This window comes from Sphaerodactylus townsendi, linkage group LG03 (genome assembly GCF_021028975.2).
Source record: "Sphaerodactylus townsendi isolate TG3544 linkage group LG03, MPM_Stown_v2.3, whole genome shotgun sequence".
In the NCBI taxonomy this organism is placed as follows: domain Eukaryota; kingdom Metazoa; phylum Chordata; class Lepidosauria; order Squamata; family Sphaerodactylidae; genus Sphaerodactylus; species Sphaerodactylus townsendi.
In genome coordinates this window covers 109,677,391-109,697,193 of record NC_059427.1, presented here as the reverse complement: position 1 = coordinate 109,697,193, position 19,803 = coordinate 109,677,391, and the positions used below count along the sequence as shown (strand labels likewise).

Genomic DNA, 19,803 nt, shown 5'->3' with positions numbered 1-19,803 from the left:
ATTAGCACACACAGACACTATAGCACAGGCCTTTATTATGTGACATCTTTTACAGAGCTTTTTTCCCAGGAGCATGGGCATGCAATTCCAGTTTATTGGATACCCAGATGCTTCCATCACCTGATGATACAAACTGGAGTTCATACAGTCTCATGAATAACCAGGTTCCAAAAGCTGCCTTTGCTGTAAGGCAGACAAGACCAGTGCAAGCAGGTGGTGCTGTCTAGCAAGCAGAGCTGGGAGACTGCAGAGCCTCCAGCTGTCTGAGTTCTACATAAGGAGTCATCAATACAGTCCTAAAAGGAACGAGTGCTATCTTGGGACTGTTTGAGACAAGACAAAGAGGATGAGTGGACAGCTCCACATCTTACTTGGAGAGGCATCTGGTGGATTGCTGTTGAATGCAGGATGCTGAACTAGATGGGCCTTTGGTCTGATCCAGCAGGGTTCTTCAGCTGCTTGGGCATTGGTTCCCCCTAGTGAAAGGGAGGGGTACCGTCTTAACATCCTGCAAGCACAACGATAGGACAAACCACGAGATTCAAAGTCATAGCCAAGACGTTCGAAATACTTGGAAGGAGGCACCTGGCCTCACATATTACACAAATGGGGAATAAGAGAATGGCCTCACATATTAAAATTAGCTGTGAGTCGTTTGTTGCCAGATTTTGTATAGAAGGGTGAAAGAGAACAGGATGCAGAGCCTCCCACTCCAGATTCCACATGAAATATGGTAATAATAAGCAGTGGGGACCAACAGTTCCAGCAGAAGTAGGCATTCCCCAGGCAATCAGTTGTAGAGATCGTCATCACCCTCTTCCTGGAAAAGGCTCCCTTGGCCGCTGTTGCTTCCAGTGCTGCCTGTCCCACCACTGTTCTGATTTCCTGCTGGGAACCTATGGAGAAAGAGAGCCAGGTGGATTCAATACAGAGGAAGGGGGAAAGTATTTATTCTGTGTTATGAATGCAGGTCCCAGTCCTGCCGCTGTCACCTATAAACAAAGTGTTGGCAGGTGAACTGTTTTGTGTGAATGGGGACAGGCATTTAAAAGTACTTTCCACTCAAAGAAATGTAATGCAGACAGATGCATGTTCTGAATGAACAGCTCGTTTATGCCCAGAGTTTCCAATCCACAAATGATTCATGTGCATCAATCTGACTCTGGATCTCTGTAACTGGATTGCTGTTCTGCTGTTCTGTAAACTGTCTTTTGTTGATTTCATCCCTTCAGCGGTTTCATTTTACTGGTTTTGTTTTATTTTAATATATCCTGTGTATGTACTTTTATCATGTACGCTGTCTTAAAGACATTACTGGAGCATAAATGTAATAAATAAGATTATGTCTTGTTTACCTAGGTAGGCAAGTCTTAGTATGCAGCCCACAGGAGTCATTATGGGAGTCAAAGTGAGGCCAAAGTTCCAACATTGTTTGAGAGCAAAGTTCAGGTTTCAGTTACTTTAGTTATCAGGTACCCAGCCGTAAGCACTTTTATAAGAATACTGCTCCCATCCTTCCACTTCCCGGTGTACACTGAAAACTAGCCTGGATTTCACACGTCCCCCTGGGCCAGTAAAACAAGAATAACTGGGGTGGGAGGAGTCTCATAGTCTCTCACCATAAACGAGAGTTATGCCAGGTGTCCCATATACTGTCCAATGCTGAAAGCATGGATAAATCCTAACTTTAAGGGGGAAGGAAGAAACAGATTCCTTCACTCGTACCTGAAATTACCGAAGCCACGGCTTTGCTGTAATGTTTGGGCAAACATCTCATATTTGCGTATGTCATTATCACTGACTGAGCGGCGAGCAAAGCGCATTGCTTCCTCACAGTGATCACGGCGGATCTCTGGTACTGGATCATAATCATCATCCTGTAAACATTGGTAAAAGAAAAACTCAGTCAGCCTGCGTCTTCATTAATCTCATAACCTTACCAGGCTGATGGAGTGATGGATACCATGACTCCTTGAGATGGGTGGGGAGTGAAGGATGAGTTACTAAAGGCAAGAACAAGGCTTGAGACGACAGTGGGGAATATGCCCAGACTCTGTAGGAAAGTGGAAGAGCCCTGTCCCCATACCATAGCAGCATATTTGTGACGCTGGCGTTCCCGTTCTGCCTTGATCTCCATCTCAATGGCCTCACGGATGGCAAGCTTGCAGGCACGTTGGCAGATTTCAGTGAGGTCTGCACCAGAGAAGCCATGTGTGATTTTAGCCAGATAATTCAAGTCCACATCCTGTCAGAGGAAGACACATACTGTGGAAAGAGCCTTGACAGCAAAGATAAACATTCCTTCCAAGACATTTACCTTTTCTGTCAGATATCTTTCTCCATTGGAAGACAAAGTGGAGAGCGGAATATGAACTTGGAATCCAGTACCCACTTGTAAACTCCACTCCACTGTTCAACCCCACCTTTGCTAACCTTTGCAACAGGTGATTTACGCAGGTTGGCTTGGAGGATAGCCACTCGAGACTTCTCATCAGGCAAAGGGATGTAGATGAGCTGGTCCAAACGCCCTGGACGAAGAATGGCTGGGTCGATGATATCTGGTCTGGATGTCAAAGATTTATAGAAATGGTCTTAAGGCTCACTGGCTGCTACACCCGGGGATTTGCACTGTGTCTCTGCTCAGGAGCAGCACAGAATGATATATACAGCCCAGGAATCCAACTGTAAACACTCATCTCTAGTGCCCTGGTCCTGGTTTGAGTCTCTCTTAAGGAGACCCATCCTGTGGCTATTAGAATAACCAGGGAGAGCATTTGGCGCTCAAGTGGCTGACTTGGTACTGAGACAAAGAGGTCATAAAACCACCAAAACAGTCTGAGAGAAGTCTCAAGCACACATAATTTGCCCACAGTTTCATTCCCCCCTCAGTTGCCCTCACTTGCCCACAGATTCATTTCCCCCCCAACTGAAACCGTTTCATTCTGCTTTGAAGGTCTCACCTATTGGTGGCACCAATTATAAAAACTGTCTTCTTGTTGGTCATGCCATCCATCTCAGTGAGGATCTGGTTGATAACACGGTCAGCTGCACCTCCACCATCTCCTGCACCACCACCCCGTGCTTTAGCAATGGAGTCCAGTTCATCAAAAAACAAGATACAGGGTGCTGCCTGCCGGGCCTGGAGAACAGAAGATGCCCAAGTGAGCCAAGGATGGGTTTGCCCATGGACGTGCCTAGTGCTCACAGGCCCGTGCTTCATTCCAATACAGTGTATTACTTCACTGAATACAATGATAGCCTATCCTTAATTGCAGAAGCTCATCCTTCCAGTAATGGCTATATTGTTCCCACTCTAGCTCAATGGCAATGAAGAGCTACATGCTCCTATCCAAGTGAAAGCGTGTATAGCTAACCTAGCGAGTTAGAGGTGCCAAGAAGATAAAACCTCAGTCTGCCAACATGACCAGAGCACAGAAACAATAAAGTCCATGGACAACTGTTAACACAATATTCTACCAGTGACTTCCCTTAACACAATGCTTTGGAATAAGTGCCCTAACTTCTTGAGTCTCAAGAGAGTTATATGATTCATTATAGCCTCCTTTACTTTTTGGGTCTTCACATGGATTAAGGAACTTGCACACTCCATCTCCTGCCCTCTTCAGCTGCCATCACGGCTGCTCCCAATTTGTACCTTGTCAAAAACATCACGGACATTGGCCTCGCTCTCTCCAAACCACATGGTGAGCAGCTCAGGACCCTTGATGGAGACAAAATTAGCTTGACACTCATTGGCAATGGCCTTGGCCAGCAGCGTCTTGCCACACCCAGGCGGTCCATAGAACAGAACACCTCTTGATGGCGTCATCCCAAACTTCAGGAACTTGTCAGGATACTCCACTGGGAACTGGTGAGAAGTAGCAAAGAATTAAGCAGCTGGCAACTACCCGTGCAGTTGCAGCACTCTGCTATTTACAAGCTTTAAAATAACACATTGCCTCTTTTTTTCTTGTCTGGGGTCTAGTATTCCAAAGCTAAGGAAAAGGGAGGAACTAATTCCCCAAACCTTTGCCAGTGGAATGTGTTTCCCCCAACTATTCTGAAAATAAGGTGGGAAAATTCCACAGTTTCCTGTGGAATTTCCTGCGGAAACAGGAATAACCTGTTTCAATCCTGTGCCACTATTCCATCATACTTACTCTTGCACTCTAGCAGTCCCCGGGGTTTGTTAATATAGTGGATATCAATGTTCAGTCCATGATATGTTTCCTATGTTTTAGAGATATGCATATGCATTGAGTAGTGGCTCTACATACAGGATTAGTGGCAGTGTGTGTTTGTGGGAGGGGGGAGGACTTAGCATACATTTGTAAAAAGTAGAGGACACAGTGTGCTACTACCACCACCCCACACACACCCCTCCTTTGCACAGATCTACTATGCAGTATACAGCAGCTATAGTAACAACTCAAAGTTGGGAAAATTAATACTTGACTTCTGTTTTCACCAGTTTGAGATAGGGAAAGACTGCAAAAGATTGTAGTAACACTAGGGAACATCTAGATTTTAAGCTATACCTAGTTTCCCAGGTAACAGCTATATAAAGGACCACCTTTTCCCCCAACAGATTGTTACTGCTGCATTCTAAAGCGAACTTCAAAACAGTTATCTAAATTATGATTTCTAGTTGACTACTGTAGCATGCACAACTTGGAACTATCCTTTCAAATCATTTAGAAATTTCCACTTGGGCAAAATGCAGCCACTTGGCTGTTGAAAAACACAGGCAAACACATGCATTACATTTCTTTTTCACAGGTGCCACTGATTCCAGGTGCAGTTCAAGATGTGTGGACTATATAAAGTCACACATGATGTGACAAAGGAAGCAATCCTAAGCAAGCTAATCAGAAGTTCCACTTATCAAATGGGCCTCTTTCCCAAGAAGCTGTTTTTAGGATTATAGCCCTACTGTGCAACCCTATGCAGAGTTACTCCAGTCTAAGTCCATTGATTTCAATGTATTAAAACTGGAGTAATTCTGCAAGTGATTGCAGTGCTGATTACTTAAGGACTTGGTTTATATTAATAACAATCACTGGAGGGGATGTCAGAGAAATGTCACAGTGCTAAAGAATAAAAAACCCAAAATGGCCCCGGAGAAAATAATTAAATGCCCTTCTCCAGTACCATAGTTTTGATCCAATTACTTTGCCCACCTTAGCTGCTTTCATCTTTCAAAGGAGTGTTACATCCTAATCATGTGTCATGTTCAAACTGGTCCTTAGGCATAACTTTTCCCAGTATGTACCACAGTTCCCTGTGTCTTCAGGAAACTGGCCTCAGGCAGTGGCAATTTCTAAAAGTTATTAACCCATATATTTGGAATGCGTTTCTTTTTCTTATCAGTCAACAGTCCCAATGTACAAAGTAATGTGAGGACTATGATGGCTTGTGTTCATGTAGAAAGGCCAGAACACAGCATTTTAACTGGTTAAATCTTATCTTTCAGCATGCAATGTTACTTATTTTTTAAGCAATTCATGCTTTCACATATGTTTGCTAAGTTAGTGCATTCTTAGAAATCTTATGTAATGTTTATAAAAGGCAGATACAACTGCAATTACAACAAAAGAAAATTACAACAAAAATAAGCAAAAAAAGAAATATAGTATAAATATATTAGTAATTTTCATTCTACACACAAGAGGTCCAGCTTGATACAAAACACCTTCAGAAGATAACACATTCATGGTCATCCTATTTCTAATGTTAAACCTGGACCTCATGTGGACCAACAGACCCAGAGAATGAGGCCAAGTTCAGAAGGGGGGCAGTGGTCTTCTGCCTGCCTGGAGGTGTCACCAGTTTGCAGAAAAATAGAGGTACATTGTCTGTGCTTGTGCAAATGTTTTACAAGAGTCTCCCCATAGGCTAGAGAACTTGGTGAAGAAGAGCTGTTTTATACCTTGCTTTTTTCTACTGCAAGGAGTTGCAAAGTGGCTTAAAATTGATTTTCTCCCCTCCCCCACAACAACAGGCACCTTATGAGGTAGATGGGGCTGAGAGAGTTCTGAGGGAACTATGAAAGCTGTGACCAGCCGGATTCATGTGGAGAAGCAGGGATTCAAGTCTAGCTCTCCAGATTAGCGTCTGCTGCTGCTAACCACTATACTGCACTGGCTGTAAGAAGGGAGCAGAAGCTACCACTGTCCAAGCTGGATGGGCAGAGGATAAGATTACTTCCCATGTGTCTCGGATATCCTCGCTATCTATATCTAATGCTGAGCCTGGCTCCCATTCAGATTGGCAGGCCTTGAGAATGTAGCCTGGTTAGGTTTGAAGACAAATCCACACCAAAGGAGGGGGGTTAAATCCCCCCAAAACAGGAACACTGCCTGTGCTTGCACACACAACATAATGAAGTGCAGGCAGAGGAGAAGGACCTGTTGCTGCTGCCTAAGGCAGGTGTGTGTGTGTGTCATTGAAGGGAGAGCGTGAGAGCTGCCACTGAATGTCAGCAGGCAGGCACACGGAAGTAGTCATCAGGAGTTAGAGATACCCTTTACGGATTGCCCTTTACGGCTCTGGCCCCAGCCTGGTGGAACGCTCTTCCTCCAACTGTCCGGGTTCTGCGGGACCTTGGTGAGTTCCGCAGGGCCTGTAAGACGGAGCTGTTCTGCCGGGCCTTTGGAGGAACCGGCTGCTGATGGTGCCCCCTTCCCCCCCTTTCATGGCCCTCTACATCTGGGCCGTTTGTCATTCAATGGGACCTGCCATTCCTCCCTCTTGGGAAGAGGATTTTGAATTTTGGAGCTGCTGGACGCCCTTTATTTTTTTTTTTATGCTAGTATTATTTTTTATATTGTATTTATGAGATCTAGCTTTTACTGTTTTATCGCTGTTTTTAAAGATTTAGCCATTTTATGTTATATTATGTTTATTGTTGTACACCGCCCGGAGCCCCTCGGGGATAGGGCGGTATAAAAATCTAATAAATAATAATAATAATACTGCCACACGTGTCAAGCAGGTGGAGATGGTGGCTTTGCAGGCAGGGGGGTGATGAAGAAAGGGTGAGCTGCAGCCGGTCTCCATGCCCATGAACCAGGCAGCTGTTGGTTGCAGCTCTTCAAGTGGGTGGATTGGCTGATGAATGGGTGGCCCAGCGGATGGGGGAACAAAAAAGCATGGGATTCCCCATCAAGAATCTTCCTGCTTATTGTATCTAATTCTCAGCATGGCACCAGCTGCAGAGATTGTTCTGCAAAACTGAGGTAACTTCAAGGTTTGCAGAAAAATTTAAAAAGTTAAAAAATGGGGGATTAATCCCCAGGACACCTCTGTCAACCTGGCCTCATCCGCCCTCCTTAGGAATAAGAAGAGATGGCCCTGCCCAGCAGATGTCATAATCGCTGGACAGGTAGGCAGAGGAGGGCTGGGGAAGTGGAACAGGAACTACTGTCATTCCCCCATTCCATGGTCTGTGCAAGTTGGAGAGATGTGAGCAAGGCACAGAAGCCCCTCCCCCACCATCACATAAACCACAGAGTTTTAGCATGGCAAGTGGGCAGGAAGGCAGAAGAGAAGTGGGACTGGGTGGCCAGTGAACCAGCATGGCAGAAAGGATGGGATTCTCCCTTCCAACCCCTGCAAGTCTCACAGGCTCCCTACCTGTTCTCTTTCATTTTTCACCCAATTTCAAATCAATGCAAAGCAATTATAGCTATTTATATCTGATCCCCTTATTTCTTCCACAAATTCAAAAAAATAGTTTCCAATTAACTTAAACAGTTGCTTCTTTTGTCCTCATCTTTTACTTGAACACTTTCAGTTGGAAGTTTGACTGTTTGACAAATAGTATTAACTCATAATTTAAGGGGTTGACTTTCAGGTTTCTGTCCATATTGGCAATCATTTTTGAAGCTGACAGTAGATAAACACCATATTATAACATTTAAGAATAACAAAATAATTAGCAAACCCAAACAGAATGACTTCAGAATTCACTGGTATTGTGTTGCCTACTATTCTGTTTATCTGCATCATTAACTCATTTTGAAATTTTCCCATTCAAAAAACATTACTTAGTATTTTTTCTTATTCAAGTTTAAAACTAAGTTTGGAGGCACATTTTGTTTCCAACATAAATTACTAGTGTTATGATAGAAGAGTTCTTAAATCTTTAAAGAATTAATCTTGAAATCAAAAATCTTTGTCAATTTAATTCTCTGACACTGAACAATATCTAGAAATTGAAATGAATTGAAATGATTGCAGCTGCTACTTCTATTAGAGTTCGAGCAAACTTAAACCACAGCACGATCCTACTGACCTGCACCAGCTCCTGCAGCTCACGTTTCACTTCCTGAAGACCCCCAATATCATCCCAGCTGACCTGTGGCACTTCTACTACAGTCTCACGTAGTGCTGAGGGGTTACTCTGGCCAAGAGCCCACTAAAAAGAAGGAAAGCAGCAGAGATGTAATGTGGCCGACACGAATGCACAAAGTGCTGAAATTAGTGTCTACCTGACAGAGGACTGCTTGTCTGGATTCAATATCCCAGTTAACTTTCCACAAGGAAAACAGAACATACCACAGGCATAAGATAGAAATAGGGCTAATACAAAAGAAGTTACAGATCTGTAAATGGGCCTGAGGAATGCATTTCCAAGAAGGAACTGGATTGGTCATCATTTTTACTTCATATGAAAAAATGTGTAAGCTAGAGGAAATAACACCTAGCTTAGGAGATACTTTGTGAGCTAGATGTAAGCTGTCAAATCTCAGCATTAGAAACTGCAAATCAGAACTAAAACAACAAGGAAGACTTTTAATGAGTGAATTGTAGTCCTTGGGACCCTGCAATCAGGATTACCACCCTCTTCATATTTTGACAGATATAAATCCATGATTAAAAGACCAAAGTTACTATGGATGAACCATTCCACCTTAGCATTCCATTCTTCCCATTGAAATGATGGATCTGGCCCACCTGGAAGTCATCCATGGTAACAGCCATGGAGTTAAGGATGTCGGCATCAATGGTGTCATCCTCCAGGTCAATGACGTTCATCTTCTTCCGGATTGCCTGGAGTGCTGCCTCAGAGCACAATGCTGCCAAATCGGCACCCACATGGCCATGCGTCTCATTGGCAACCTGCAGCACAGACAGCTTGTGTTGATGAGTGCCTGTCTCTGTGGATGATCCTTAGGACAACTTTTTAGAGGTCAAGTACCCGAGCCCTGAAATGTGTTCTAGGGAGAATGACTCATTCACTGCCTGGAGTCAGAGAGCCACTTGTCACAGCTTAGTGCACAAATAGCTACTCAAAGCAAGGCATGCTTTAGTTAACCTCAGGCAATGACGAATGCCCTGTAACACAGAGATCATCCTACACACAGTGCCTTTTGAATCTGTCTATCTCTGCTTTATCACCAGTGTCTGAATGACGCTATGGATGCTCCAACAAGCACACACAATCCTGTACACACACTAATGACTCTCTAGTTCTCTTAAGCCCAGTGGCGGAGCTACAAAGGGGTGGCGAAGACAAACACCCCGGGCGCAGGTGGGGGGCGGAGAATTACTCCCCCCACCCCTCCCCTCCAGCTGCCTCCACAGCCTGCAGCTGACTCTACAGCCTGCAGCAGCCCCCACAGATGGCAGCAAGCTGCTTTTTCGCTTTAAAAACTTAGGTGAGGAAAGTTTTTTTTGGTGGGGGCGGCAGCCATTTTGCCCCAGGCGCCATTTCCCCTTCCTATGGCACTGCTTGAACAGCCCAATTTTTTATAGAAACCAAGCATCTCAGTACCTCAACTATTTCCTTTCATACCTTTGCAAGAAAGAGCAGGGCATAACTCCAGTTCCCAGATACTTAAGACCAGTTGCTACATACATTTATATCACTTTTTTCAATATAAAGACTGTGGGAAACAACATCCTTGAAAAGCACTGCATTTGAAGGGATATGAAAGTTCACTGTATTGTACTTGATGACCCATTTATGTCTACGAGTTATGCTGTGTTATTAATTAATATGCATGGGTGAATTTGCCAGTTCGAAACTCCAAGTGATATACACATCTTTGACCATCTCTTGAGTACACTCTCCCTCCACATGCAGCTCCAATCCCCATCCTTTACCTTCTCCAAATCCACATCATCAGCCAGTTTCATGTTCTTGGTATGAATCTGCAATATTTCCAGCCTTCCCACTGAATCTGGGATCCCAATGTCAATTTCTCGGTCAAAACGCCCTGGTGAATAAAGAGGGGCAATTATCCCACAAGAACCAAATTGTCAGCTGTATCTTCATGATTCTGTCAACAAAAAGATCACACCTGATAGGCAGGGGCGTAGCTAGGGAAAATGTAGCCCGGGACGAAATCTGAGTTTTGTGCCTCTGGCCAAATATGGGCAGCCGTACCCGGATCCACCCACTACTACCAATGAATGAAGTTTTTTGCACCAGGTCATCCTTAAAGTCTACCATCTCATTATATAGAACATGTCCTAACTCCCAAATCTGAACAGAATATTGCAATGGAGCCCATGCCACACAGCAGAAATAAAAATGTTGGAAACATATCTCAAAATGCTTTCAAAATGTTTTATTACTCATATGAAAAATGTTTCCCATGGTGTTATATCTTCACCCCCCGTTGCCCCCCAGCATTAGAAATCCAGTACCGAGCCAGGAAGGAAGGGATGGAGGGAAGGGGCAAATTTAGCTGTAACAATAACAATATGTAAGGCACTTAATAACATGAATTCACAGTCTTTAGAAATAACGTGAACTTAGAAAACTTGGAATAGCTTAAAATAAATTATTCTTTATAAAAATAACTTAACTTGAAATAAAATACAAATATTTCTGTAACAATACATTGGAATTAGTCTCTCCATGGTATAAGATTTGTTACAGCTCACATGCCTTTATTGTTCTTGCATAGAATTGTGGGAACTATTCTTGGAATCATAAACATTTCAGTAAAAAACACCAAGAGTTCCCATCTCTTGAGGGATTCTCTCACAACATACCGTATAATACTGATACCCAAACTCTAGAATCCATTTTTCCGGAGTTCTGTCTCCCACACTCAAGTCCATCTATCAGGGACCTCTCTTCACAAATTGAGATCACAGGATCACTTGCCAAGACCTGGTTGGAGGCTGCCCTCGGCTGCTCTGGGGGGGTGTTTGATGCACTCCATTGGCCAGTAGGGGAGGCCTTTTCTGCACCAGTGGATTTTTCTCCTGTAAGAGAGAGCTGAGACTCTCTTTGCAGACTCCTCTTTACAGGAGAAAAATCGCTTGCAAAGGCCCTTGTCGACCAGGGAGCCCGTGAAACGCACTCTAGAACACGCAGCCCTGGGGAGGGAAGAAAGTCGCCCAGGTCACCCCCCCCACCCCTCCCAAACAGTGAAACAGTTGGCTCGGCCTACCACTGGATCAAGACCCTGGCTGGGGCTGCCCTCACGCCTGCTCTGTGGGGGTAGTTTAGCGCCCCTGGCTGGCAGGGCCTTTGCAAGGATTTTCTCCTGTAAGAGAGAGCTGGAGACTCTCTTGCAGGCTCTTTTACAGGAGAAAAAAATACTTGCAAAGGTTCCTGCCGCTGTGGGAGCGGCTAACCACCCCACCCTCCCAAAATAACAGCTGCCTCCCCGCCCCTTGAGGGATCAAAGACCTCGGTTGGGGCTTGCTCTAGCCTGCTCTGGGGGGGTGTTGGGAAGCGCCTTTGGCTGGCGGGGCCTTCTGCAAGGATTTTTCCTGCTAAGAGAGCTGGAGAACTTTCTCTGCAAGGCTCTTACAGGAGAAAATCGCTTGGTAAAAGGTCTCTGCCGTGGCCAGGGAGCACGCCAAACACCCCCTGCAGAGCAGCCGCAGGGAGGAAGAAAGTCGCCCAGGCCACCCCCACCTCCCAAACAGCGGCTGGCCGCTCCCACCCCTGGGATCAAGAACCTGGTTGGTTGGCTGCTTAGCTGCTCACAGAGCTTATGAAACTTGATGGACGGGTAGGGCCTTTTGCAGGAATTTTTTCTCCTGTAAGAGAGCTGAGACCTTCTTGCAGGCTCTTACAGGAGAAAAATCCTTGCAAAAGGCTCCTGCTGCCATGGAGCTTGGCAACACCCCTAGAGCAGCCGAGGGGAGGAAGAGAGTCAGCCCAGGCCACCCCCCCCCCACCTCCCTCCCAAACAGCTGTGGTAGTCGTCACTTCTACCCCAGCCCGGATCCAATCTGCAAGGCCAGTCTGGCTGCCTGCCAGCCAGTGCCCTGCAAGCTGCTTGCATCTTGACCTGTTGTTTGTCTTCAGACTCCGGCAGGCAGGTGGCTTTAGGGGATCTCCACACACAGAAGTGGGAAAGAGCCCCCTTTACAGCAGCCTTTCCGTTGCTAAGGTTCTTCAAGCCGTGATGCTAGCCACATGGAGTCACATGTGGTGCCTTGTCTAAGCCAGGGCCGCCCCTCTACCAAACTCCTCAGCTGGCGTCCCAGGCAGCTCCAGCACGCCCCACAAGGAGGCCTGGTTATTGCACATCCGCCTCTGTGCAGCCTGTAGCCATAACCCTGCAGCCAGTAGCCCGACGCTGCCGCCCCACGTGACCTTGGCAGGAGCACTGCCACCAAGGGACTCGGATGTCCCGGCATTGAGCTAAATGCCAGTGCTGATAGGTGAGGAGCCAAAGAATTAGAGGGGAAAAGGTCTAGCAGCGTGGTGGGTTGATGAGGAGGCCAGGGCCTAATAGATTAAACAGGAGGGCTAGAAGAAACTAGTAATTCAGTACAATCAACTCCTTCAGGCTGAAAAGAAGGCTGCAGGATAAAAGAAAACTGGATGATTCCTTTCAATCTGTGTCTTAGGAGAAACCTGTGGCAATAGGAACCTGGTTTCTTCCTGACGTAAGACACATACCCAAGGGAGGAGAGTGTCTGGAATAGGTAGATGAGAACATGAAACATTTTCCTACCAAATCGACGCAGGGCAGGATCAATACTGTTGGGTCGATTGGTGGCAGCCATAACTATCACATGTGAGCGTTGCTTCAGGCCATCCATGAGTGTGAGGAGCTGAGAAACAATACGGCGCTCTACTTCCCCATGTGTCTGAAACAGGGAGATCAAGGGAGAAAAGGGAGATCAGAAAAGGGAGATCAAGACACCTGATCACCAGCAACACGTGACACCCTCCCTCCTTATGCACATTCTAGAAAAGCCAACAATCCATAGTGATCCTAAGCACATCAGCATCCAGTAAGATTAGAACAGACCTCTGGAGTATATCGAGGGACAGATGACTGGGGATCTGTCATTGTGGATCACTAAATCCCGTGCCTGGATTCCTGAGGGATAATGAGATGTTGCAAGGGTCAGCATCACATCACCACCCTAAAACCAAGGGACTGGATAAGGACAAGGGACTTTGGCCGGAACCCTCTTCTACACCAAGAGCATGAAGACTGTAATGGATTAAGGTATCCGGTCTGTCTTCTTCACAAGCAGCAGGTTCAGAATGTTATATGATGGGTTTAGAACTTCTACAGCATAGATCTTGCCAGTGTCAGACTATGAGAATTTTAGACTGAAGCAAAACCAGAATGATTTCCATTCCACCACAGAACTAAACGTCTTCCACAGATGGGTTCACTTCAGTCTGCTATTTCTGCTTCCCTTTTATGCTGGTAAGCTTAATGTAGAATTGCTATTGATAGCTCCGGAGGAGAAAACACATCTCCATTTTCAAAATAACATAGCCAGTACAACAAACAAACATAATTTGCCAGTTCAAAAGGAAGAGAAGGAGCTCTACTGATATTCTTTCACTTAATCCTGAGAAGTTTCTTAGGACAGCTCTTTATATAATGTCTTGCTCCAGGCATACAGGGAACCATTGTCTAGTGCATTAACATTGCTGGGCATGTTTTTCTGTTTTTACTTTCCACTTTCAGAGATATCAGCCCTTACCTTCTCCCTCTTAGGAGCAATGGCATCCAGCTCATCAATAAAAATGATGGCTGGAGCATTCTTCTCAGCTTCCTCAAATGCTTTACGCAAGTTGCTCTCGGATTCTCCAGCTAATTTGCTCATAATTTCTGGGCCTGAGGATCAGCAAAAGATAGTGAACAAGAGCAACCAGGATCCTTTATAGAATAACCAAATACACCTAATCTGCAATATTTCCAGCCTTCCCACTGAATCTGGGATCCCAATGTCAATTTTTCAGGCAAAACGCCCTGGTGAATAAAGAGGGGCAATTATCCCACAAGAACCAAATTGTCAGCTGTATCTTCATGATTCTGTCAACAAAAAGATCACACCTGATAGGTGAGGAGCCAAAGAATTAGAGGAGAAAAGATCTAGCAGACACCAGAGTCACTTGGAAAGTATACAAATAGTACATTATCGGGAAAACTTGAAGGCAGCCTTTATATACTATGGCCATCAAAGCACTCATATGCACAGGTGGCACTCCAAAGCCCTTGGACTTCAATGGACTTAGAAGGGTGCAACCCTGTTTAGGATTACACTGTCAATCTCATCATATATTTCCAGATCGGGAAGCTGGAGTAGGATGTGAAAGATTGAGGAAGATTGGCTGAATGAGTTTTCCCCGAGACACTCACCCATGAAGTGGCAAGATACTGAGTCAATTCATTGGCCTATCACGGTCTACTCTGACTTGCAGCAGTTCTTCAGGGTCTCAGGAAGGCATCCTTCAGAACACCTACCATTTTGTCTTTTTAATTGCAGACACTGGTGAGACCTTTTGCAGACCAAGGAAATGCTCTCCCACTGAACTACTGCCCCCTCTTTCTTTCGCCTTCTGTATCGTATCATCTTTCTCACCATTGATCAGAAAGAAAAAGGCTCCAGTTTCATTTGCAACAGCCCGGGCCACAAGCGTTTTCCCAGTGCCAGGAGGACCATAAAGGAGAATCCCTCGAGGAGGCTAAGAAAGAAAGAGATGCATTGTATAAGAGGAACAAGGTATGCGGCTCACTTCACAGTAAGCACCGTCCCTCAGAAAGCAATGGTTCAAGAAGGAAGTTGGGGGCCAATGAACTAGGTAAGAAAGAAAGTTAAGGAAAGCTCCAATCTATTACAGCAGAAGCCATGTATTACATATTACAATACAATGAAGGCATATAATACATACAGTCTAGTCTGGAAATGATGAATGAAGGATTGAGAAAAGGGATATGCTTCCTATAGTGAAATATCTTAGGCAATTTATAAATAATTAAGGGTTATGATGAATCTAGAGCCTTTACGTCCTGGCTTTCCAACTTTCCCCATTATACCTTCACACCAATAGCTTTGAAGAGTGCCGGGTGTCTCAATGGTAACTCCACCATCTCCTTAATCTGAGCCAATTGTTTGCGGCAGCCCCCAATATCATCATAGCCAACATCATTGAGGTTTTCCTCTTCATCCTGCAAGAACAAAGGGGTGAATGGGATGCCCCTCACCAACACTTTCCAGACACAATCTGCATCCTGAATGTGTCCAGCTTTTCACTTGATACTCCTTTTCTCCAGAGATATTTATATGTGGGACAATCTTGTACCACAGATCTTATTCTTAAAAATCCTGTCCCTCTGCACTACCTAGACAAGGAAACAAGTGTCCCAGTGGCAAGCTGTGTGCTGAATGATCCCCAAAATGCAGACCTCTCGTTTGATGGGCTCTCCCTCACAGTGGATGATAGTGTCAGGAGCCACGATGCAATGGGGAGTGGGATCCACCTCAACCACCTTAAACTCCACAGCTCTCATTCCCCCTCGCACCAGAAAAATGTCACCTGGGAAGATCAATGGGGAGCACGATGTTAGCTTTAGAGGTAGAACATCCATTGTACATAATCAGAATACAACAACATAGTAAAGGAGGATCCCCATAATGAAGACTGATGACACAAAACAGCTGCCTCAGCTAATAAGCATAGACAACTTGGACTGCCAAGGACCCTCCTCCCCACAATTCAATGATAAGAAAACAATTTTCTAAACACCCTTCCAGTTACTTAAGAGCACCCCTGCAAGTCTTCACTGCAACTCCTTTCCAAACCCCAAATACCTCTCCCACAATTCTGTCCTTCCCACTGAGCCTTTTTCCTTGTGGCAGGTCTCATAGGATAATATACCAGTCTTGTCCTTCCACACCTTTGTGTACAGGTCGATAAGCCTCCAGAAAGTAGGGCTTGAGGTAAACTTCAAAGAGGTTCCCTGTCATGCCTTCAATGGTGTCATCAATGGGCAGAACGTGGATCCGCTTTCCATACTTGACATCTGGACAGGCCTGGACACTGTACAGAGGAAGGCTCAGCTAGTTTCTGTTATACAGCATAGGACCTCTCAGGGACAACCTGCCGAGTAATCTGTTGGGTAACTGTATGGAAGTACTACTCTGCCTGTTGTCCTTAAGTCAGCAAAACTTTGGTTCAAAATTGTAAGCTGCTTCAGTGGCTCAGGCCTAGTAAAGGAATGCCTTCAATTGCTGCTAATTTAACACCAGTAAATCACGCCCCCAGTTTCAACCTTGGGAGTGAGCTCTGAAGAGTTTGGCACTTATTTCTGCAGCTGAAAATGTTAATTAATTGCTGGACTCTGATTGGTTCTGGAGTTGCCAAGTTTGCAGGTGAAGTCATTAAACATCAGTTTCACCCCAGACAGTTACTTTTCCCTCCCCCTTTTCCCCCTACTTACTTTCAGGTGATTACCTGTTCCTATTTAAACTGCAACACTACTGTGGGGATGTGGCATGTTTTGTTCAATAAACCTCTGAGGGGGATGGTGGTAATTATGGGCCTTGTAAACTAATTTAAAGAGCTTTAGTTAGACAGAATATAAGTTATTTATAGTCTTATAGTTATTGGGAAATTTTGCTTTGCTTGTAGTAACTTGAGAGTGCTTTGGTTCTGTTTTATCTCGCTCTTAATAAACTTTAATATAAAGCTGATGTATACAACACTGTTTGCTTGTGAGTATGCTCCCCCAGAGATGAATTGGAAGCTGGAGAGATCGGCCTCTGAGAAAGGAAAAACTCTCAGCCTCATTAATCAAGTGAACTGCACCTTGTCAGCCTGGAGTTTGGACTGGCTGTGGTTTCAATGCCCAGAGCTTGGACTTGAGGTTACGGGTTCATACACGGTGGCAGCAAAGTAGGAGATTCTAGGTTTGTTTGTACTGCAGCACACTGTGTCCAGCTCTGAAGCTTGACCAGTCAACAAAGTTTCTTGGATTTTTTTAGTAAAAATAACAGGAGTTTAGGTCAAAGGTCTGCCTACTGGATTACAACTAACCACCAAGAGCTCTCCAAAGATGTGCATTATATTTGGAAATAGACCTGTATTTATGCTGGATGGATTACAAAGGAGGCCAAGGAAAGACTGTTCTGGCACCCCCTTTCAGTGACTACAGTGTTTAGATATTGCTCAACCAGCAGACAATGGATTTGAATCCTTTGAGAACACCCACCTGACTGTGCCAATACCTCCTCAGGTCTAGCAATTACCAGCAGCACTGTCTGTGAGACCAGTGGATCAGCAATACACTTTGCTAACTTGGTTACTTGGGCAAAATGGACAACAGATGAGCATGCTCCAGAACCATCTCAACCAGAACCAGGATGATAGATGCAGATGCATGGGGGGGGGGGGCTGCAAGCATTGGGCACAACTCATGTGGGTTACATAGGCAGCACATTTGGCTGGGCACCCCTACCCCCATTCCAGCAAGGAGTTGTTGCACCCACCACCTGGTCATGACTCCCCCAGGTCAGAGAGTGGAAGTGGTGGAGTCCCCCGGGCAAGTGGGTGGGCCTCCTGTTGCAAGCAGTCAGCTCAAGCCCAGTGTTGGTCTTCCCTGAGAAACCATGATGCAGGGCTGGCAAGGGAGCAGGCCTTCTACCCTAGGAAGCCCAGTGTCTCCCCCTAAAGGCAGGCATGCAGGCATGTGAAGGGAACTCTGGTGGCAGGTGGGAGCTAGCCAGCCAAGGTGAAGGTGGCAGGGTCTAGGCGCCTGGACATTTTCAGGCAGCAGTAAAGCCTCACAGCCGCACCTCCTCTTCCTGCATGTCCCACCAGCCTCTGTTCAGGCTGCTGCAGCGGGCTCTTCAAAATTAAAAAAAAGAATGAAAGTCATCAGATGGCCTATTTTTTCCTTCAGGTATCTTTTCATTGTCCTTTAACTCCAAGGTAGTTTTTTTCTCACTGCAGTCTCCCTTTTCTGACTTCAAATGCCAAAACAAATCTTGCCATAATTATTAGTGATCTTTTTTCATTACTAGCTGCCTAATTATCCTATTAATAGCTCATCCTAAGATACTATATTTCTTGGCAGGCAAATATTTGTTTTTAAATTAGCAAATACAAAAGACAAACCACTATGTTTGCTGGAGGATTTTTGAAATGCAAAATGGTACACATTGAGAGAGGGTAAAGCATATATTCCAAGAAAAGCCAAACACTTTAATCTGTGAAAAGCATGACTCCTTTGGAGAGATCCAACAACAGGCAGGGCTAGAAAAATGGTCTTTAAATATGGTAGCATATCAACATATGTTAGGAAGTGTTTGCTGTGGGAGGGGCATGCAAAGTCAGCAAGCAACTGAGGAAAACAAAACTTAGGGGGGGGAGAGGAGAATTAGACCTCTCTAATGAAAAACATAAGAGAAGAAAGTGTTGATGCGGGTAACAGTCAGGTGGAAACAGACTAGATTCAGCCCCTCCCCTCAGCCTGCCATAGCTATGCAGTTGGAAGGGACTTTGGATGGGGTTGTAGAGCTCCTGAGAGAGGTCTTCTCTTTGTTCATAAAAGGTTTGTCACCTGTCAAATACAGCAAATGTCAATTGAAGTTTGTCAAGAGGAGGATTTTGAGGTTCCACATTTGCTCTGAAAGGCTGACCAGAATATTTGAAATTTCTGTCAGTGAGGCCCTGCTATACCAGCAACAACGGCAACCAATGGAGTAGTTGTGCAACAGTAAAGAACTGTTTAGCAGCTGCTCTGGAAGAACTGACCTGGTTGTTCATGATATAGACACAGGAGACCACTCACCAGTTAAGTCTAATTCCTATCCTGTGTATGGGCTTATGAAGGAAATAGTCAAGACAGAAACTGGAAACAAATGAGTGTGATAGAGCCATGTACCTCTGAATGGACTAGCAATGTTGCTATTGTTACCAGGAAGAAGTTAAGTGAAGATGACCTCTGAGTATTGTCTCTGTGTAGATTTTTAAAAGTTAAATAAATAAATTAAAATGGACCAATACCCTTCATCCCGTACTGAAAAGGTGATGGAGAGATTGGTAAGTGCAAAATATGTTACTACCTTTGATCTTACCTCTTGGCACTGTCAGGTTCCACTCACAGAGGGAGCCAAGGACAGAGAACATTTTCTCCTATTTTACAGGACATTATCATTTTAATTTGCTTCCTTGGTGAGTATTTGGCTAGTAAAGTCTTTCAGACGTTAAGGGATAAAGTGATTCAGGGATTAGACTATGCAGTGTTTTATCAAGATGATGTTGCAGGGATAAGTTCGAGCTGCCAAGAACATCTCCAGCACCTGAGAACTGTGCTTCACCAAATCCAAGATGCTGGCCTAACCATGAAACAATCTAAATGTCAAGTTGCTAACTTTTCTGTTGTGAATTTCGGTCATAAGATTAGGGGTGGGAGGATTTCACCACATGCTGTAAAGATTGATGCAGTTGTTAATTGATTTACCCCTGTGCTAAAAAATAAGTTTCTGGGTTTTTTAAGTTCATTCCAAATTTCAGTGGCCTGGCATCAGTTTTAATCGATCTGTGTAACAAAAACATACCCCACAGTCATC

The 19,803-nt window shown here is 44.8% G+C and overlaps 1 protein-coding gene across 2 annotated transcripts in view; it reads right to left on the bottom strand.

Moving 5' to 3' along the window:
* Nucleotides 1-15: 15 nt before the first annotated feature.
* Nucleotides 16-19,803, bottom strand: part of LOC125429043 (transitional endoplasmic reticulum ATPase-like) — a 38,741-nt gene continuing 18,953 nt past the window's right edge. For both annotated transcript variants that reach the window (XM_048489801.1, XM_048489800.1), the window contains exons 4-18: nt 16,128-16,270; nt 15,636-15,766; nt 15,267-15,398; nt 14,812-14,914; nt 13,930-14,063; nt 12,936-13,071; nt 10,111-10,223; nt 8,959-9,123; nt 8,297-8,419; nt 3,656-3,868; nt 2,961-3,139; nt 2,434-2,563; nt 2,087-2,245; nt 1,726-1,877; nt 16-896 (exon numbers count right to left, since the gene is read on the bottom strand). In XM_048489801.1, the coding sequence (XP_048345758.1) occupies nt 791-896; nt 1,726-1,877; nt 2,087-2,245; nt 2,434-2,563; nt 2,961-3,139; nt 3,656-3,868; nt 8,297-8,419; nt 8,959-9,123; nt 10,111-10,223; nt 12,936-13,071; nt 13,930-14,063; nt 14,812-14,914; nt 15,267-15,398; nt 15,636-15,766; nt 16,128-16,270 (2,119 nt within the window). In that variant the 3' untranslated portion in view covers nt 16-790. The remainder of the gene's footprint in view (nt 897-1,725; nt 1,878-2,086; nt 2,246-2,433; nt 2,564-2,960; nt 3,140-3,655; nt 3,869-8,296; nt 8,420-8,958; nt 9,124-10,110; nt 10,224-12,935; nt 13,072-13,929; nt 14,064-14,811; nt 14,915-15,266; nt 15,399-15,635; nt 15,767-16,127; nt 16,271-19,803) is intronic.